This window comes from Procambarus clarkii, chromosome 51 (assembly GCF_040958095.1).
Source record: "Procambarus clarkii isolate CNS0578487 chromosome 51, FALCON_Pclarkii_2.0, whole genome shotgun sequence".
Lineage (NCBI taxonomy): Eukaryota > Metazoa > Arthropoda > Malacostraca > Decapoda > Cambaridae > Procambarus > Procambarus clarkii.
This window is the reverse complement of record NC_091200.1, coordinates 22,203,771-22,225,822: the sequence shown is the minus strand read 5'-3', so window position 1 is coordinate 22,225,822 and position 22,052 is coordinate 22,203,771. Positions and strand designations below refer to the sequence as shown.

Here is a 22,052-nt window from a genome sequence, read left to right as displayed (position 1 = left end):
CCAGCACTGATCCTTGAGGTACTCCACTCATTACGGTTCGCGAGTCCGACTTCTCGCCCTTACTGTTACTCTCCGGCTCCTATCTGTAAAGTAATTCCTTACCCTTGCTAGGTATGGCTTTTCCGCTTACTCCCGAATGCCTCTCAAGTTTGAATACCAGTCTCCTGTGTGGTACTGTATCAAAAGGCTTTTTTGGTTTGTCCAGAAATAGGCAGTCGCCCATCTCTGTCCTGCCTTATTCTTGTCACTTTATCAAATAATTCCAGAAGGTTTGTTAGGTATGATTTCCCTTCCCTGAACCTATGTTGGTGTTTGTTTACAAAACCTAATTGTCTCTAAGTGTGCAACTAGTCCTTAGCCTGAGAAACTAGGTTAAGTACTAGCAACTTGTTCTAGCACTTTACAGGGGATGCTTGGCAGTGATACTGGTCTGTAGTTAAGTGCCACTTCCCTATCTCATTTCTTGAAAATTTGTACCATATTTGCCTTCTTCCAGCAACTGGGCAACTCTCCCCTTCGTAAGTAGCTCATTAGAGATTCTTGCTAGAGGCACGCTGAGGGCCTGTGCTTGCATCTTTTAGTATCCACGGTGGATACATTATCTGGTTCAACTGCTTAGGTTTCATACAGTGTTGTTAGCTGTGTCATTACCTTCTCTGCTGTCACCTCTATATCTGTTAGTCTCTCGTTTTAGGTCATCTCTTCTAACAACGAGAGCTGCTAAGGCCCACCTGTAAACAATCCCTAGAAACTGGCCTGCAATACCTCGCAGATTTCCTTGTCGCTTTCTGTATACAAGGAAATCCTGCAGCCTGTTCTCCATAGTCTAGTCACTTTGTCGTTCACCAACATTTTCCTTCTTATATGACTATCTAGTAATTCAGGTTTGTTTTTCGCTTTGATCGCAATATCGTTCTCATAATTTCTTTCCGATACTCTCCTCTATACTAATGTATTAGTTCCTAGCTCCTGCTGCAGCTAATCCTGCTGTGCTCTGCACTTTCTCTACTCTCTCTCTTGCTTATTGTTGCTTCCTGACACTGTCCATTAAACCATGGGTTATTACAGTCCCTCCTGCTTGTTCCCCTTACTCTTGGTCCCAAAACTCTCTTCGGCCTTCACAACCATAGCTCCCGGGGTGTCCTGGAGCCCCCCCAAAAAGTGTCCTGGAGCCCCAAAAGGTGTCCTGGAGCCCCAAGAGGTCTTCACTGGAGCCCCCCAAGAGGTCCTCCTGGAGCCCCCCCCCACAGAGGTCTCCTGGAACACCCAAAGAGGTCTCCTGGAACACCAGAGGTAGTCCTGGAGCCCCCCAAGAGGGTCTGGAGCCCCCAAGAGGTGTTCCTGGAGCCCAAAGAGGTGCCCCTGGAGCACTCAAGAGGTGTCTTGGAGCCACCAGGAGGTGTCCTGGAGGCCCCCAAGAGGCGTCCTGGAGGCCCCCAAGAGGTGTCCTGGAGCCCCTACAACACGCCCACAGATACCCACAGGCAACGATCCACATAATAAGAAGAGACATCTGTAGCTCGATAACAAGATAGCCTCACGAAGCCCCACAGAATATTGAGCAACAACACAACAGTAGGAGAAGTGTGTCTTCACCGGCAGGATGTGAGCCTGAAATATTTACACTGCCGATATGCCACTCCGAGATACTGAGAAATATATTTTTGATACAGAGAAAAGAAAGGCCATGAGATAGAAATTGAGAGAGGAACGTGGGAGAGAGAGGGGGGAAGAGGAGGGGAAGTAGGGGAGAGGGGATATAAGGGGAAAGGGAAGGAGAGGGGGGAGAAAGGTTGGTTGTTTCACTTCCAACGATAAGGTCTTGGCCTTATTGTTCGTAGTGAAGGAAAAGGCGTTGTTATATGTTTATATTAAGGTATTTTTTCTTTGGGTGAGTGATAGCGTCTAGAATGTGTCATTCAGTTTTCAAGATTGAATTGATTTTTTAGAATTTCAAGCTTCTTGGAAGCTTAATAGTGATCATGAACAATATATATTGATTGGTTATATCATAGGGGCGAGGTGGTACTGATATATATACCCCCCTGGGGTATATACCCCCCTGGGGTATAAACCCCCCTGGATGAAGTGGGATGTCCTGTTCTCCTCAGGATGGTCTTCAAAAATTCAAGATTTTTGGTTATGGACCATATGTTTTACTCCTCTGGATATGATGTCTTTCATAATGCATTCATCCGTGTTGTGTTGCGTGTTCAATGATGAATGTATAACTTGCCGGTGGGGGGCGTCAGTGGTAGGGTGGGGTCAGTTAGTGCTGTCCACATTTTATTTTGGTACTTAATATTGTAGGTTCTTCACTACCTTGCTAGTGCATCTCTCTCTCTCTCTCTCTCTCTCTCTCTCTCTCTCTCTCTTCTCTCTCTCTCTCTCTCTCTCCTCTCTCTCTCTCTCTCTCTCTCTCTCTCTTTATATATATATATAGTATATATATATATATATATATATATAATATATATATATATATATATATATATATCGCGTGTGTGTGTGGGTGTGTACTCACCTATTTGTGTCTGCAGGATCGAGCATTGACTCTTGGATCCCGCCTTTCGAGCCATCGGTTGATTACAGCAATGCCTCCGGTCCTATTTCCCTATCATACCTAGTTTTTAACATTATGAATAGAATTTGCTTCCACCACCTGCTCCTTACGTGCATTCCATTTTTTCCAGTACTCTCACGCTAAAAGAAAACTTCCTAATATCTCTGTGACTCATCTGACTTTACAGCTTCCACCCATGTCCCCTCGTTCTGTTACTTTTTCCGTGTGAACATCTTTTCTATGTCCACTCTGTCAATCCCTCCTTGAGTATTTTATACGTTCCAATCATATCCCCCCTCTCCCTTCTTCCCTCTCTCCCTCTTCCTACCAGAGTTCCCCCCTTTCTCTGGGGTTCTGGGGGGATCTGGGGGGTGTCTGGGGGGGGGTGAATGGGGGCTGAGGGGATCCGGGGGTGTCTGGGAGGTGAATGGGGTCTGGGCATCTAGGAAGGTAGGTAGGAATGTCTGGGGTAGGGCCTAGGTAGATAGGTCTGGAGTAGGAAAGGGCATACTGGGTCTGAAAATTAGGGAGGGGTCTGAGATGCATAGGGGGGAGGATTGAGAGGTAGCGTGAGGCTGAGAGTTAGATAGAGGTTGAGAGGTTGGGGGGGGGGAAGGATAGATGGAGGTGGGGGAAGAGGGGAGGGTGGAGCATGGATAGTGAGAGTGGGAGTGAGGTTGTATTAGTCAGGGGGAACTCAGGGGTAGGTGTGGGCATTGGGGTAAAAGGGGGGAAGAGGGAAATGAAGGAGGTGAGGGGTCCCCCCATCCCCCACGGGGAGTCCATGTGACCCCCTCGCAAGGGGAGGGGGTCACATGGAAGAAGGGGGTCAGAGGAGGGGTGAGGGCTGGGCGGGTTTTGGGGGTTGAGGGGATGAGGGGGTCCATGGAATGTGGGATGAAGCAGATGGATTTATACACACACACACACACACACAGTGTGTGTGTGTGTGTGTGTGTGTGTGTGTGTGTGTGTATGTGTATGTGTGTGTGTGTGTGTGTGTGTGTGTGTGTGTGTGTGTGTGTGTGTGTGTGTGTGTGTGTGTACTCACCTATTTGTGCTTGTGGGGGTTGAGCTCTGGCTCTTTGGTCCCGCCTCTCAACTGTCAATCAACAGGTGTACAGATTCCTGAGCCTACTGGGCTCTATCATATCTACATTTGAAACTGTGTATGGAGTCAGCCTCCACCACATCACTTCCTAGTGCATTCCATTTGTCAACCACTCTGACACTAAAAAAAGTTCTTTCTAATATCTCTGTGGCTCATTTGGGCGCTCAGTTTCCACCTGTGTCCTCTAGTGCGTGTGCCCCTTGTGTTAAATAGCATGTCTTTATCTATCCTATCAATTCCATTGAGAATCTTGAATGTGGTGATTATGTCCCCTCCTAACTCTTCTGTCTTCCAGGGAAGTGAGGTTTAATTCCCGTAGTCTCTCCTCGTAGCTCATACCTCTCAGCTCGGGTATTAGTCTGGTGGCAAACCTTTGAACCTTTTCCAGTTTAGTCTTATCCTTGACTAGATATGGACTCCAAGCTGGGGCTGCAGACTCCAGGATTGACCTGACATGTGGTATACAAAGTTCTGAATGATTTCTTACACAAGTTTCTAAATGCCGTTCTTATGTTGGCGAGCCTGGCATATGCCGCTGATGTTATCCTCTTGATATAGGCTGCAGGGGATAGGTCTGGCGTGATATCAACCCCCAAGTCTTTTTCTCTCTCTGACTCTTGAAGAATTTCATCTCCCAGATGATACCTGTATCTGGCCTCCTGCTCCCTACACCTATCTTCATTACATTACATTTGGTTGGGTTAAACTCTAACAACCATTTGTTTAACCATTTCTTCAGCTTGTCTAGGTCTTCTTGAAGCCTCAAGCAGTCCTCCTTTGTCTTAATCCTTCTCATAATTTTGGCATCGTCAGCAAACATTGAGAGAAATGAGTCTATACCCTCCGGGAGCTCATTTACATATATCAGAAACAGGATAGGATCGTGTGTGTGTGTGTGTGTGTGTGTGTGTGTGTATGTGTGTGTGTGTGTGTGTGTGTGTGTGTGTGTGTGTGTGTGTGTGTGTGTGTGTGTGTGGTGTGTGTGTGTGTATGTGTGTGTGTGTTTTATAAGAATTCATTAAATGTCAGAAAATAAACTTGAAGAAACGACTAACAAACGCAAGTCAGTAAAGGGCAAGAAATAAGAACCAAATTCAGCTCACTGGGAACTGCAAAAGCTTACGCTCAAAGATCGGACAATTTACACGCTTTCAACAAGAATAATTTCGCTTTTAATGGTACGAATAATGTTTATGGCACTGTGAACCTGAGCACAGCACAAAGTGTCTTTTCACTGTGTCGGTTTAAAGTGGCAAGCTGCGGAGTGTGTCGTGTTGACACACTCGGCTCTAGAGCCTGAGAGTTTGGTGTCGTAAAGGGGTCATGGATGCCTCTTTCGGTGGTAATTAGTACCTAGTGGGTTAATGCCTCGTGTGGGTACTTTAAATGCCTTGTCTTGGCATCACAAGTTGCTGGTGTGGATGTCCTCAGTGCCTCGTTTGCTCTGTCATTCGTGGAGGGCGAGGGCTTCTTTACTGCCTTGTTTGAATATCCTCGCTGACGCGTGAGAGAATCATTCATTCCTCGTATGGGCGTCTTCAGCGCCTGGTGAGTGAAGCATCAGTGGCTCTTGTGGGAGTCGTCAGTGTCTCGTGGCGGCTTCGTCAGTGCCTCGTGTGGGTGGCCTGTGTACCAGACGTGGGCAGCATCAGAAGGGAGTCAATCTAGCATACCGCCCGCAACGCTAAATGAGCCTTTGATGCGACACATGCCAGGAGATGTCCCTCCCACATGACGCAGGATTACTCATGGTGAATTACACACTAACACCAACATTTTGAGCACTCACGCCCCTTTCCTCGCTTCCTGCAAGCAACAATGTTGCCAAACGACTTAAACCAGGTTCACAAGGGGGGGGAAATGCAATATAGCTTGTTTGCGTTTTGTAAATTCCCTTGCATGCTGTCCCCAATTTGGTTGAATTAAAATTATTGTATAGAAGAGAAACTGTTCTAATTTTAGTACATAAGGTATGGAAGAGATTGTTCAGGGGTGTCACATGCTCTGATCTCGTGCCTAAGAGACTCACTTATCTTCCCAATACTCAGGAGTAGTATGAGGGGGAAACACTAACATATATAATAAGATAATCCAGAACTACACTTACCTGAATATCACCACTATCATGCTAGTAAAATAATAGCTACGATGCTGTGTTCTCACTGGAATTATATAAGAATATATCCAAGCGATCTCCGGCGTTTGGGAATCTTTCTCTGCTGGCTACAGTACAGAGGTTAATGACACTCAGGGGACGATGCAACTGCACTTAGTGTTAACTAAGTGTTAACTACGGCGTCGTAAACCTTTCCATCCACAGCTCTCTCCTGGGCAGAGACGCAGGGAGCTTTACAGCGAGAATGTTGCCCCTTGCTTTGGCTTGCTTGACTTAAAAGCAACTAGTCATGACGCAGTTCCTACTCACTGAGGCTGCTACTTGTCCCAAGACAGTGACTCCTGCTGCTCCAAGAAGTGTTTACAGTGACTGCTGCTGCTGATTTCTGCAATACTAACAGTGACTGCAATTGATCTCAGTAGTGATCACAGTGGATTTTATTGGTCCTATCAGTACTCACAGTAACTGCTGAAGGCCCCAGTAGTGCTGACAGTGACTGTTACTAACATCTGCAGTGCTGACAGTGACTGTTAGCGGAGCCTGAAGTATTCATATTGACTTGTAATAATATCAGCAGTGCTCATAGAGCTGCTTGCCAATGACCCCATCAGTCCTCACAGTGACTAGTACTGGCTTCAGTAATCCTCGTAATGAGTTCCAATTGCCCCAGCAGTGCTCAGTCACTACTACTGACTACAGCAGTGCTCACAGTGACTACTACTGACCACAGCAGTGTTCACAGTGACTATTAGTTGGTTCTTCGCCTGTTATGGTGTCAAACACATAATTGCCTCCCCTCTCTTCACCTGAACTCACTATATATATCTGGGTACATGACCATATGTAACTAACATCTCTGTACTTGTTTTCCCATTACAGATGAGCTTTTATCCCCCTCCTCTGATAATTATATAGTGATTGCCATATAAGTACACTGTTAAACAGTGTAGTTGATCATATAGTCATTGACTTTCTTGCTGACGAACAACAGTTCTCTAACTTTCAATGTGGATACAAAGCATGCACAGTACCCAATAACGGTCCGTTGTTTCGCGGTGGCGAAAACTATTCAATACTTCAACTCACAAGGTACCTCTTTTCTCTTTCTTTTTCTTAGTGCTTCAAAGCTTTTGACAAGGTTGAATAAACTAAGCTTTTCAGAGAATTGGTTAATAGAACATATTGGCCTGTCATAGCTAGATATTTATACATTTTATAAGTAATAAGTAAATTCGCTGTGAACGGGAGACATGTCCTCTCTGAAAATGTCTCGCTGAAAAAGGGAGGTCAAAGAAAGTGCTATTCCTGCTCCAATTCTATTTGTTGACTATTCTGATCCCATTGTTAAAAGAGCTAAGAGCCAGTAGAGCCGGCTGTCACGTAAGTTTTGGTGGTAGGGCTTGGTGGTGACCTCTGGTGACCTCTGGTGACTTGTGGTGACCTCAGACGACCTCTGGGCTTCTCCCAGTCTGCAGACACATGAGGTGTACAGGTGTAGTCAGCCTTAGTCACTTTAAGTTGATGCCATTCGCCAGGGCTGTCGTCTCTGTGATTGTGATAACCTAGGTCCCTGTCTGCCCACGACGTGCCCAGAACTTCTGTCTACCCACGACGTGCCCAGACCCCCCTGTCTACCCAGGACGTGCCCAGAGCCCACGCCGTGGCTGGGGTCCCCACCTTCCCAGAGTGTCTCGACGACTCAGGCCGCGGCTGTCCATCATTCCCTCCCTTCAACATGTATAATGAACAGTGTGAAAATGAATAATTCGAATTGCGGGTCGGCGGGTCCTTGGAGCCAGGTGTGTGTGTGGCTCTTGTGTGCTGCTACACCTCTGGCTCCCCGCCGCCCGCTTCACCAGCCACCTGACTCTTGTGTGCTGCTACACCTCTGGCTCCCCGCCGCCCGCTTCACCAGCCACCTGACTCTTGTGTGCTGCTACACCTCTGGCTCCCCGCCGCCCGCTTCACCAGCCACCTGACTCTTGTGTGCTGCTACACCTCTGGCTCCCCGCCGCCCGCTTCACCAGCCACCTGACTCTTGTGTGCTGCCACTCTCAAGGCTCCAGAACAAAGGAATCACTTTGCTGTTCCTTTAAACCAATTGAATATTCATTTATTTTCTTCCTTTCTTCCTCCAATTCTCTTACATTTCCACTTCTATCGTGATTTTCTCCCACTGCTCTTCTTTTAACTCTCTCCATCTCTCATTATTTTTTTACTCTTTCACTCTCACACTCTCTTTCCGTCGGTCTGTTTTTCTGTCTGTCTGTCTGTCTGTCTGTCTGTCTGTCTGTCTGTCTGTCTGTCTGTCTGTCTCTCTCTCTCTCTCTCTCTCTCTCTCTCTCTCTCTCTCTCTCTCCCTCTCTCTCTCTCTCTCTCTCTCTCTCTCTCTCTCTCTCTCTCTCTCTCTCTCTCTCTCTCTGTCTCTCTGTCTCTCTGTCTCTCTGTCTCTGTCTCTCTCTCTCTCTCTCTCTCTCTCTCTCTCTCTCTCTCTCTCTCTCTCTCTCTCTCTCTCTCTCTCTCTCTCTCTCTCTCTCTCTCTCTTTACATTCTCCTCCCTTCGCTATCTTTTTCACTTTCCCTCCGTTTTCCGTTCTGATCATTCTTTTGTGTTTCTTCCCTCACACAATCACCCTTCATCTCTTTTTCAATCTGATCATCCTTCCCTCCTCCCTTCATCCTTGCCTCCTCCCTTCATCCTTGCCTCCTTCCTTCATCCTTACCCCCCCCTCCCAGTCTTCATCCTTCCTCCTCCTTCTGTAGTTCTCACACTCATCTGAGTCAAGTCGTGTTATTTTCCAAGTTATCTCTGGCCATGTTCAACTAGCCCACATTACCATGGGAGAACTATGCAAGGTTGTCCCTGGTGTTCCCTAGGAATGTTCCTAACCAGCTGTAGTTGTTCATACATTCTCGTAGTAATACAACCACAAGATATCACAACATTTTTGTTATTCGATTTCCGTCTTCGTATGTTGTACTATGTATTCTTATTATTATTATTATCATTATTATTCAGAATGAAATCAAATTAATGTGATGTTAAGGTTAAAACCCTGAGTGGACTTCAGTTGTAAGCCTCAGGAATCCTAGAGGGTTCAGTGGAATCCCAGGTTGCATTACTTTTGAGCATGTCGTGGCGTGGTGGTCTAGGGTGCTAGCTTAGTGAACCCGCTCACCTGGATTCGAACCAAGTGAGCGGGTTCGAATCCTCATTGTGGCTCTTACTGATTTCCTCATTATTATTATTATTATTATTACTTTTATTAATAGAGTTGGTAATTTCAACATCACTAAGTGTATATCTTATATATTTTCTACCTACGTCTTCATACTTGTTTGGCACTGGATACCACATACTCCAGTCCTGGTTATGTGGTATCCAGTCCTCATTATGTGGTATCCAGTCCTCATTATGTGGTATCCAGTCCTCATTATGTGGTATCCAGTCCTCATTATGTGGTATCTAGTCCTCATTATGTGGTATCCAATCCTCATTATGTGGTATCCAGTCAGTCAGCTGTCCTTCGTCAGCTATAATAATCAAATAATTATTTCGTCGAAATAATCCTCTCTCTCTTATATTTGTGTGTGTTAAATTAGAGGGCGAATTGCTACGTTCTCAGTTCACAACCGGGGGATCCCGGGTTCGATCCTCGGACGAGATAGATATTGTTGGAGACGTTTCCTTTCGCGTAATTGCTCGGTTCACCGAGCAGTACATAAGTACCTGGGAGTTAGGCAATAGATGTGGGATTGCATTCTGGGATAGGTCATTAGTTCTCCCCTTGGCTGGACCTCCCTACATGCCTAAAGTATATATATATTCACAGGCTTCCTGTCCCCGACAATGGGAATTAACCCGTCGGGCTTTTGCTACGTCACCGATAACTTTGAAAGTCTTCGTGAGGGATTAGTTTACAAGCACCAAGCAACCTCCTCTGTTTACAAGCACCCAGCAACCTCCTCTGTTTACAAGCACCTAGCAACCTCCTCTGTTTACAAGCCCCCAGCAACCTCCTCTGTTTACAAGCACCAAGCAAGCTCGTCTGTTTACAAGCACCCAGCAACCTCCTCTGTTTACCAGCTCAAGTTATTACAACTATATCGATAACTGCCTCCGATAAATATCATTGTGTCAATCTGACAGTAACTGTGTTATCATTTGCTCTGTTATCTATTTATTGATGGGGTTGTGAGGTGTCAAAGGTAACTACACTCAGTGCTAAAAGGACAGCACTTGGAGGCTTCCCCCAGCCTCCCAGCTGGGAAAACTCGAGAGCACCTGCTGGCTCACCGTAAGGAAGGCTCCATGACCTAGTTGCTAACACAGGTTCGATTCCTAACCGGAGAGGATTGTCTGGCCATCAATCCTTAACTGTTACGCCTCTGTTCACCCAGCAGTAATTGGGTAACACGGTTGTTAACCGCTTGGCGGGTCGTGTTCCAGGGAAGACTAGTGGGTAAGGCTTACCATGAGTGATGGAGAGAGTAAAGCTTCCAGCCTGCTAACAAAAACAAAACAAAAACATATAGGCATGATTGGCTGTGATTATTCTCGCTCGTGATTGCGGCAGCAGAAGTCTCTGTTGCCAGACATAGAAAATATTACGCCTGGCTTCTTACTACGTCCTCGCATCCCTAATTGCCTTGTTATTTGTCTTGGCGATCGTCATTATTATTTTTTGGGTGGGTGGGGGAGGGGGGGGGAGGAGGTTGCAAACTAATCTCGTAATTATGTTGCCTATTAAAGTAATTGGCATCATTTATGCTGCTCGCTGGACTGCTAAGAAGGTCCTTAGGTGGTGTTATCAGTCATGGTCAACCAGCATGTGTATGTGCGGAGACGTGGACTAAAAGTGTTGGTGAATCAGAGTGTAGGTCCCAGGGGACCCCGTGCGAGGCAGCGTCCTGGGGGGCCACGTGCGAGGCAGCGTCATGGGGGAAACACTTGCGAGGCAGCGTCCTGGGGGAGGCCCCGTGCGAGGCAGCGTCCTGGGGAAGGCCCCATGCGAGGCAGCGTCCTGGGGAAGGCCTCATGTGAGGCAGCGTCCTGGGGGAGGCCCCATGTGAGGCAGCGTCCTGGGGGAGGCCCCATGTGAGGCTGCGTCCTGGGGGAGGCCCCATGCGAGGCAGCGTCCCGGGAGAAGCCCCGTGCGAGGCAGCGTCCTGGGGGAGGCCCCATGTGAGGCAGCGTCCTGGGGGAGGCCCCATGCGAGGCAGCGTCCTGGGGGAGGCCCCGTGCGAGGCAGCGTCCTGGGGGAGGCCCCATGTGAGGCAGCGTCCTGGGGAAGGCCCCATGCGAGGCAGCGTCCTGGGGGAGGCCCCATGTGAGGCAGCGTCCTGGGGGAGGCCCCATGCGAGGCAGCGTCCTGGGGGAGGCCCCATGCGAGGCAGCGTCCAGGAGGAGGCCCCATGCGAGGCAGCGTCCTGGGGGAGGCCCCGTGCGAGGCAGCGTCCCGGGAGAGGCCCCGTGCGAGGCAGCGTCCCGGCGGGGCCCGTGTATGGCCCCTAACGTCTACACAATGCTATCTACTAATAAACATGCTGGTAAACTCGATACATAAGTGCCAAGATAACACATTAGTGTTACCACTCCGGATAAAGTGTTACTTACAACTAGCAAATGATTTTTCAAAATCAATACTCTGCAGATAATAGGAAAAAAAAGTTTAGTTACGAGGCATTTCGCATAACTGGAATATATATAAGAAGTCTTCCCAAAAAAAAGAGATATTGAATGCGAACGAGGTTGCAATATATGCATGAGATTCGCTAAACATTTTCTCTTGCAATGTTCCGTCCAACGATTAACATAACTTGGATTGTTACTTGCCTGATTGGGAGGGTAGTTTAATCAGGCTAAGTACCTTGTTTGTGCGTAATGTTCACTTTGCTATACCGAGCCAATTTTTAGATGTTTGAAGTGTTATTGTTGTACCTCGATAAGCAATACTATTAGGGTTTTATAGTGTGCAATATTGCTCTATTTTATTGGGGAGTTGAATAGATTTTTGTACCTAAATTGGTAGCGCAATGCTCCCTATAGACTGTAATGTTATGTAATCTGCAGCGCTATAAATATCAGGCATGATTTATGCAAAATGAGTAATACAATTTGTCGGGGGAGGGTGGGTTGTATGGGGTGGGAGTGGGGTGTGTGGGTGTGGGTGTGTGTGTGTGTGTGTATGAGTGGAAGGATTGATGTATATGTGTGGGAGGAATGTGGAAGTATGTGTGTGTGGGAGGATGGAAGTATATATATGTGTGGGGGGTGGGGTGGGAGTGAGGTGTGTGTGTGAGTGTATGTGTGGGAGGATGGATGTATGTGTGTGTTTGTGTGTGTGTGTGTGTGTGTGTGGGAGAGGGGTGTGTGGGCGGAGGAGTGTGTGTATGTTGGGGGGGGGGGGAATGTGTATATAAAAGTGTGTGCATTGGGGAGTGTGAGGGGAGAGAGAGGAGGGGAGTGTGAGGTGAGAGAGAGGAGGGGAGTGTGAGGGCGTAGAGAGTATGAGGATACCTGCATGTATTTACTATTTGTGCCTGCCGCATCGAGCTGTTAGCTCTTGGACCCCGCCTCCATTACCGTCGGTGGTCTAATATACTGATTTCCAACCTGTTTTCCTATATCTACTACATATATTTCTAAAACACACACAGCAGACTCGCAGACGTGAATCTGCACACACACACACACACACACACACACACACACACACACACACACACACACACACACACACACATACCCCTCGCCCCCCCTCCCTCCCATGGCTCCATCTCATAAAAAGCTTCCGAAGACAAAATCTAAATGAGAAAACTTTATATTTCCTGACAGAGTCGTTAAAAAAAGTTGATAAAGCCGGGTAATGCGAGAGAGGAAAAAAACAACAGCACCAAACTCGGGAACAACTCACGCCAAGAACAACCATAAAGGACCAACAGAGACCAGTAAACAAAAAAGATTGAAGCACTAGGCCATAAATAGGCCATGGTTTAAAAGTGGCAATCATGCTTCCAGTTACAGGTGCACTGGAACCTGGAAACCCCATCATTTATCTCTGTGGAACCTGGTAACCCCCCTTTGTGTATCTCTGTGGAACCTGGTAACCCCCCCTTGTGTATCTCTGTGGAACCTGGTAACCCCCCCTTGTGTATCTCTGTGGAACCTGGTAACCCCCCCTTGTGTATCTCTGTGGAACCTGGTAACCCCCCTTGTGTATCTCTGTGGATCCTGGAAACCCCCCCTTGTGTATCTCTGTGGATCCTGGAAACCCCCCCTTGTGTATCTCTGTGGAACCTGGTAACCCCCCTTGTGTATCTCTGTGGAACCTGGTAACCCCCCCTTGTGTATCTCTGTGGAACCTGGTAACCCCCCCTTGTGTATCTCTGTGGAACCTGGTAACCCCCCCCTTGTGTATCTCTGTGGAACCTGGAAACCCCCCTCTTGGGTATCTCTGTGAAACCTGGTAACCCCCCTTGTGTATCTCTGTGGAACCTGGTAACCCCCCCCCTTGTGTATCTCAGTGGAACCTGGTAACCCCCCCTTGTGTATCTCTGTGGAACCTGGTAACCCCCCCCCCCCCCTTGTGTATCTCTGTGGAACCTGGTAACCCCCCTTGTGTATCTCTGTGGAACCTGGTAACCCCCCTTGTGTATCTCTGTGGAACCTGGTAACCCCCCTTGTGTATCTCTGTGGATCCTGGAAACCCCCCTTGTGTATCTCTGTGGAACCTGGTAACCCCCCCTTGTGTATCTCTGTAGAACCTGGTAACCCCCCCTTGTGTATCTCTGTGGAACCTGGTAACCCCCCCTTGTGTATCTCTGTGGAACCTGGTAACCCCCCCTTGTGTATCTCTGTGGAACCTGGTAACCCCCCTTGTGTATCTCTGTGGAACCTGGTAACCCCCCCTTGTGTATCTCTGTGGAACCTGGTAACCCCCCCCCCCCCCCTTGTGTATCTCTGTGGATCCTGGTAACCCCCCTCTTGGGTATCTCTGTGGAACCTGGTAACCCCCCTTGTGTATCTCTGTGGAACCTGGAAACCCCCCCCCTTGTGTATCTCTGTGGAACCTGGTAACCCCCCCTTGTGTATCTCTGTGGAACCTGGTAACCCCCCCTTGTGTATCTCTGTGGAACCTGGTAACCCCCCTTGTGTATCTCTGTGGAACCTGGAAACCCCATCATTTATCTCTGTGGAACCTGGTAACCCCCCCATGTGTATCTCTGTGGAACCTGGTAACCCCCCCTTGTGTATCTCTGTGGAACCTGGTAACCCCCCCTTGTGTATCTCTGTGGATCCTGGAAACCCCCCTTGTGTATCTCTGTGGAACCTGGAAACCCCCCTTGTGTATCTCTGTGGATCCTGGAAACCCCCCTTGTGTATCTCTGTGGATCCTGGAAACCCCCCCTTGTGTATCTCTGTGGATCCTGGAACCCCCCCCCCCCCCTTCATTTATCTCTGTGGAACCTAGAAAATCCTGTTCAGCTCTGTGGAGCCTGAGAATGACCCGACTCTGCTCCAGCGATTTTCTCGTTGAACATGTTCATGCACTTAGCTCCGGGTCAGGGGCCAGATTCACGAAAGCACTTACGAACCTGTACATCTTTTATCAATCTTTACCGGCTTTGTTTCCAATTATTTAACAGTTAATGAGCTCCGACGCACCAGAAGGCTGTTTATAACAATAACAACAGTTGAATAGGAATTTTTCATGTTTGTAAACTGTTTAATAAATGTAACCAAAGCCGTTAAAGATTGAGGAAAGATGTACACGTTCGTAAGTGCTTGCGTAAGTGCTTTCGTGAATCTGGCCCCAGGGCTCCTGGAATTCAATATTTATCAAGAAATGCACAGCACCAGTAGCACGAGCTCTCAGTGCTACTGAGCGCTATATAATATTATATAGCTCTCAGTGCTACTGAGCGCTATATAATATTATATAGCTCTCAGTGCTACTGAGCGCTATATAATATTATATATTATACATATACTAAAAACTACTGACCGGTCGCATTAACATAACACATAATTCAAGTTTATGGGGGAGTGATCAGGAATTCAATCTCCAGTGTTGTTGAGGACAATGAACTTAACAAACCAGGTCAACGTGGATTTATGAGCCAGAAGATAACGTCCTTCGCCATTACTCAACCACTATGACAAAATCACGGATGTATTAGAACAAAATACAAAAATGTAGATGTTGTAAACGTGGGTTTTATGAAATTTTACTTATGAAATTTATGATTTTACTTACGAAATGCAAAAGGCATTTCATAAGTGTGACACTGGAGTGATAGCTCACGAAATGTTATCAGTAGGGAGAATAGATAAAATAGGACGATGGATTTGAAATTTTCCGTGAAATAAAATAAAGTGACATAGTGAAATGTTCTTTACCTCAGGACATAGTCCTTGCACTACTGCTTTTTCTCATTCTCATATCAGATACAGACGAAAATACAAGTCTTTGTATTTTGTATTGATAGTACTTTGTACTATCTTTTTGCAGATGATACAGACATCTGTATGAAAACTACTTTAGTAGAGGACACTGAAAACCTACAAGCCGACATCAATAAAGTGCAACGGAAAATAACATGATGTTTGATAGTGATAACTTCCAGGTTCTTAGGTGTGGTGGAAATTGAGAACTTAAGTGCAATATAGGAGTACAAGACACAGTCAGACCGAGTCATAGAAGGAATATATGTAAAAGATCAGGAAGTTATGATGCCTGACGATCTGACATTTAGTGAACATAACGAGGTAAATATAGCATCAGCCAGAAAAATTATAAGATGAATTACGAGAACCTTCAAATCCAGTACACATCCAGTATGAGTACTGCTCGATACTAATTTCCCCTTCAGAGCAGGAGAGATTTCTAGTATAAGGAACGTATAGACACGATAAAGCACCTAAATTATTGAAACCGTCTCTATGTTCTCAATTTTCTTTCTGGAAAGGAGACGAGAGAGATATCACATAATATAAAAAAAATACTGGAAGGCCAGGTCCCAAATTTGCACTGTAAAATATGAAACTGATGCAAACGATGCGGTAGGAAATGCAGAACAAAACCAGAAAACACTCCGTTCTCCAAGCATAATCAGAGAGTAATGTAGGACTATTACAGGTCGACTGCTAATTTATACCCTTCCAGCAAGCATAAGAAATATTACCGGAACAAAAGGTGAACATCTTCAAGAAGCAACTAGAAAAGTTCCAGCAAGATGTGCCGAGCCAGCAGGGCTCTGGGACCCTCCGGGCTACTCCCAGCAACAGCCCGGAGTTGGCCTGATGCCGGAGTAGCTGACAAAGTCAGGTCGGGATAACTATTGAGTCCGGGCTTGGTTAGTAAACGAACTATCGGAACCCTCTCCAAGTACTGTATGTGGCGAGGTACTGGCACACGGGAACATGTGCCGGGGGGACCGGGTATATACAGCAGTATGTGCCGGGGGGACCGGGTATATACAGCAGTATACAAGTATACCACATCCTACAGGTGTATATGAAGCTCACAAGGCAAAGGCCACGAGTCCGTCTGTCATCTGGAGCTCAGGAAACACAACTGAAATAACAGCACCGTTTGTAGGTCTTCCTGTGTCAGGCATGACAACACTGTCGGCGTCTGTGTTGCCGGGGAGTGTGACGGCGTCTGTGTTGCCGGGGGGTGTGGTGGCGTCCGTGTTGCCGGGGGGTGTGGCGGCGTCCGTGTTGCCGGGGTGTGTGGCAGCGTCCGTGTTGCCGGGGTGTGTGGCGGCGTCCGTGTTGCCGGGGTGTGTGGCGGCGTCCGTGTTGCCGTGGGGTGTGGCGGCGTCCGTGTTGCCGGGGGGTGTGGTGGCGTCCGTGTTGCCGGGGGGTGTGGCGGCGTCCGTGTTGCCGGGGTGTGTGACGGCGTCTGTGTTGCCGGGGGGTGTGGCGGCGTCCGTGTTGCCGGGGGGTGTGGCGGCGTCCGTGTTGCCGGGGGGTGTAGCGTCGTCCGTGTTGCCGGGGTGTGTGGCGGCGTCCGTGTTGCCGGGGGGTGTGGCGGCGTCCGTGTTGCCGGGGTGTGTGGCGGCGTCCGTGTTGCCGGGGGGTGTGGCGGCGTCCGTGTTGCCGGGGTGTGTGGCGGCGTCCGTGTTGCCGGGGTGTGTGACGGCGTCCGTGTTGCCGGGGGGTGTGGCGGCGTCCGTGTTGCCGGGGTGTGTGGCGGCGTCCGTGTTGCCGGGGTGTGTGGCGGCGTCCGTGTTGCCGGGGGGTGTGGCGGCGTCTGTGTTGCCGGGGGGTGTGGCGGCGTCCGTGTTGCCGGGGGATGTGGCGGCGTCCGTGTTGCCGGGGGTGTGGCGGCGTCCGTGTTGCCGGGGGGTGTGGCGGCGTCCGTGTTTCCGGGGTGTGTGGCGGCGTCCGTGTTGCCGGGGTGTGTGGCGGCGTCCGTGTTGCCGGGGGATGTGGCGGCGTCCGTGTTGCCGGGGTGTGTGGCGGCGTCCGTGTTGCCGGGGGATGTGGCGGCGTCCGTGTTGCCGGGGGGGATGTGGCGGCGTCCGTGTTGCCGGGGGTGTGGCGGCGTCCGTGTTGCCGGGGTGTGTGGCGGCGTCCGTGTTGCCGGGGGGGATGTGGCGGCGTCCGTGTTGCCGGGGGTGTGGCGGCGTCCGTGTTGCCGGGGTGTGTGGCGGCGTCCGTGTTGCCGGGGGGTGTGGCCTGGCGTTATCCACGTTGCCGGGATAGGGCTCAGGTGAGGGTCTTTGGGGGAAGGAGAAGAGCGATATAAAAAAACAAAACAATGTACCTTGTCGCACCTTGAACATAAATACACAAGATAATATATAAAAAGATCGCAACTCAGGTTACAGACGATATTAATTGAGAGGTTTTGCCCGTGCCCTCGAGCAGCATCTTTGGTTTCTACACCTTTAACGTAGCGGAGGAAACCGGGAGGGTCCCGCTACCCGATGGTTTCATTTCAACAATGGTCTCTTCTCCTCCAGCTGCGACGCCCGCCTCTTCCGTGCCTCCTCCTCCTCCTCCTCCTCCTCCTCCTCCTGCTTCTAGTACCGTCCTCAGTGTCTTGTCTGTCATTTCTAAGCTTCGCCTTCGCCCTGTACTCGCCTAGATGTTACTTGCAGGCTCGGGTTCTAGCTTATCTTTCCGGATATTCGTTAGTTTAATTCCCTAACTTGGTTCCCATATTTCTTTTATAATATTTACATATAGAGTTGTATATAGAGTTATTTCCAACCATCGTCCCTCACGACTCCTGATTTCCTCATTGATACATCATGTTAATGTGATTTCTTAATGGGATTTGTGCATGTTAAAGATATCACTCGATGGCAAACCATTGTTGATTTCCTTGCCGCCTGAACAACAAGGCTTCCTCTCCCAGACATGATGCACCATATAATCAGCATCCTTCTCTGCTTGACACTTCCCGCAATAATCTCATCGACGAGATGTTACGCGCAGTCCTTCCATCTTCTTGAGGACATCAACAACAATAAAAGAGCTCGTGATCTGATATTTGTCAGGAGTATTGACGGAAGCAAATTGACGTGAAGGATCCCATGACTCGGAGACGGAGGTGTTGTGAAAAAGGATCATTATTCTTGAGAAATATATCCGGCTGCCGAGGCGCTCGGCACTACAGTCCCAAGGGTTAGGGAGCCGCAGAGAATGGAGCCACTGTTCTCAGATAAGATGTGCTGGAGTGCGCTCACTCAGCAATGACGGTTATACACGGGAACTTCTGTAGGTGTTAAAAATACTTACCAATCTGAATTGTAGAGGATCACATGGCTACCTCCATTGCTGAGGCCCTGGGAATTATCTGGGGGGAAAGCACCAAGCAATTACGACTGTATAGCACTAGGAAGGGGTCAGGATAAGGATTTGGGATGGGCCGGTGGGGAAGGAATGGTACCCAACCACTTGGATGGTCGGGGATTTAACGCCGACCTGCATGAATCGAGACCATCGCTCTACCGTCCAGCCCAAATGTTTGGGCATGAGGCTAGGACCTCCAATTGACGAGACGATAATATATAAATTTGAAACTGTGTATGGAGTCTACCTCCACCACGCTCTTATCAGCGTCCTCCACTTGTTCACTATTTTAATACTAAAAAAACCAGTAAGTTATTACGGGCTATTCATGTCCATGCCACCTCTTAGGTGGCTTAATCTTCATCAACTAAATCAATCAATAAGCTAGTGTCTCCGACGGGTAGGTTTGAGGGGCTCAATTTCCACCCATTGTCAAAGTAAGTCCAACGTTACACAATGAGACGCCTTTCCTGCATCGCTAATCCTCCTGAGAACAGGGAATTAACCTTTATATATATGTATATATATATATATATATATATATATATATATATATATATATATATATATATATATATATATATATATATATATATATATATATATATGTCGTACCTAGTAGCCAGAACGCACTTCTCAGCCTACTATTCAAGGCCCGATTTGCCTAATAAGCCAAGTTTTCATGAATTAATTGTTTTTCGACTACCTAACCTACCTAACCTAACTTTTTCGGCTACCTAACCTAACCTAACCTATAAAGATAGGTTAGGTGAGGTTAGGTAGGGTAGGTTAGGTTCAGTCAAATATCTACGTTAATTTTAACTCCAACAAAAAAAATTACCTCATACATAATAAAATGGGTAGCTTTATCATTTCATAAGAAAAAAATTCGAAAAAATTTATTAATGCAGGAAAACTTGGCTTATTAGAGGAAAGAATATATATATATATATATATATATATATATATATATATATATATATATATATATATATATATATATATATATATATATATATATATATATATTCTTTTCCTCTTTACTTCCTCCCAGTCTAATGTAAAGTGGGAAACGCGGTAATAATAGTTGTGTTTAATTATTTAACCCGGGGTTTCTCACAATAAACAACTTTTAAAGCTTTTTGTGAAACTAACACATGGCAACTTATGAGCAAGTAAATGAAATAAATTCCCACAAAGTTACGACTAACAGCCCTAGGCGCTCGTGCTGGCGGGGTTTGCAGGCCGAAAAATTCCTTCCCTTATTAAGTTGCGCGCGAGTGTTGCCATGTTGGAAAATTTGGCCGGCTCCTGTTTTATTGAAAGTTTGCTTGAAAATCAATATTCCAAGCCACAGTCTTAGCGACAACAATCTCTTTTGCATACATATATTTCTTGCGTCCAAGTGAAATATATTGGCATAAACATTGCCCTTTTTCATCGAATATTTTTTTTTTATATTATTTGCCTCGAGGTTCTTGGTGAGTGGAGTGAGTCGAGGTCCTTGGTGCGTGGAGTGAGTCGAGGTCCTTGGTGCGTGGAGTGAGTCGAGGTCCTTGGCGCGTGGAGTGAGTCGAGGTCCTTGGTGCGTGGAGTGAGTCGAGGTCCTTGGTGCGTGGAGTGAGTCGAGGTCCTTGGTGCGTGGAGTGAGTCGAGGTCCTTGGTGCGTGGAGTGAGTCGAGGTCCTTGGTGCGTGGAGTAAGTCGAAGTCCTTGGTGCGTGGAGTGAGTCGAGGTCCTTGGTGCGTGGAGTAAGTCGAAGTCCTTGGTGCGTGGAGTGAGTCGAGGTCCTTGGTGCGTGGAGTGAGTCGAGGTCCTTGGTGCGTGGAGTGAGTCGAGGTCCTTGGTGCTTGGAGTGAGTCGAGGTCCTTGGTGCGTGGTGTGAGTCGAGGTCCTTGGTGCGTGGTGTGAGTCGAGGTCCTTGGTGCATGGAGTGAGTCGAGGTCCTTGGTGAGTGGAGTGAGTCGAGGTCCTTGGCGCGTGGAGTAAGTCGAAGTCCTTGGTGCGTGGAGTGAGTCGAGGTCCTTGGTGCGTGGAGTGAGTCGAGGTCCTTGGTGCGTGGAGTGAGTCGAGGTCCTTGGTGCGTGGAGTGAGTCGAGGTCCTTGGTGCGTGGAGTGAGTCGAGGTCCTTGGTGCTTGGAGTGAGTCGAGGTCCTTGGTGCGTGGTGTGAGTCGAGGTCCTTGGTGCGTGGAGTGAGTCGAGGTCCTTGGTGCGTGGAGTGAGTCGAGGTCCTTGGCGCGTGGAGTGAGTCGAGGTCTTTGGCAAGTAGAGTATTCTGGTAGTTCTGGATTGATTGTAAAACTCTATGAAAACTGGTATTTAGTTCCTCATAAATGTCCTCAGTCATTAGTGTATGTATTGTCCTTTCCACTTTACGGAGTCTTAGTCTTGTGGTCATTCGCTTTCCTTTTTTTTTTTGTATATGTCTATACGAACTTTGTTGTTTCGTAGAATTGATTACAATGTAATTTTCTGTTTTTTTTCTGGTACACTGTTATGTTTATATATTGGTTCCTAGCTGTGCTGTAATTTTATGATTCTCTTATGTTCAGTATATTTGTCAATCGTTTTTGCTTATTGGTCAGTCCGACTTCTCGCCTGTTACTGTTGCTCTCTGACTCCCGTCTGTTAGGTAATTCTTATTTCGTGTTAATGTTTTTCAGCTTACTTCCGCCTGCCTCTCAAGTTTGTATAGTAATCTCCTATGAGGTATACGTTCTATACGTATATATACATTTTATGCGTTCCTATCATATCCCCTCTCTTCCTTCTTTTTTTTAGTGTCGTAAGGTACTGTGTCAAATGATTTTGGGCCGTCCAAAAATACGCAATCAGTCTCAGGCTTTTCTATCTTGTCTTATTTACGTTACCTTATCATAGAACTCCAGTTGTGTCGTCAGGGGCATGCTTTCCATTCCCTGAAGCCATGTTGATGTTTGCATACATACCTAATTCTCTCGACGTATGCACCTAGTCTTATCATTATTACTCTTTTTAAGTACCTTGCAAGGGATGCTTATCAGTTACGCGTGTCTGTAGTTAAATGCCTCTTCTCTATCTCACGCCCTTAAATGCCTCTAGATTGATTCAACATTTGCCTCCTTCCAACCGCTGGGCAATTTCCCCTTTGTGACTCCTTAAAGATCAGTGCTAGCGGTACATTGAGGGAATATACAGCTTCTTTTAACATCCTTCGTGATACGTTATCTGGTATAATTGGTTTAGTTCCGTCTAGTGATGTTAGCTGTTTCCTTACTTCCTCTGCTGTTACCTCGGTATTAACCTCTCGATAGAGGTCATCTCCTCGTCTAGCACTGGGAGCTGCTAAGGCTCAGTTGTGAACACTCCGTGGAAACTGGCATAGAGTTCTTCACAAATTTCCTTATTTCCTGTATATCCACCTCCGCTTCTCTGTAATGCTAGTCACTTGGCCATTCACTGTAATTTTCCT

The 22,052-nt window shown here is 47.5% G+C and overlaps 1 protein-coding gene across 1 annotated transcript; it reads right to left on the bottom strand.

The window, feature by feature from the left end:
• Window positions 1-16,317: 16,317 nt before the first annotated feature.
• On the bottom strand, window positions 16,318-20,999 carry LOC138351815 (uncharacterized). The gene is made up of 2 exons (XM_069303824.1): window positions 20,070-20,999; window positions 16,318-17,577 (listed from the first exon to the last, which is right to left on the bottom strand). The coding sequence occupies exons 1-2, from the start codon at window positions 20,997-20,999 to the stop codon at window positions 16,318-16,320; spliced, it is 2,190 nt and encodes a 729-aa protein (XP_069159925.1).
• Window positions 21,000-22,052: the final 1,053 nt, after the last annotated feature.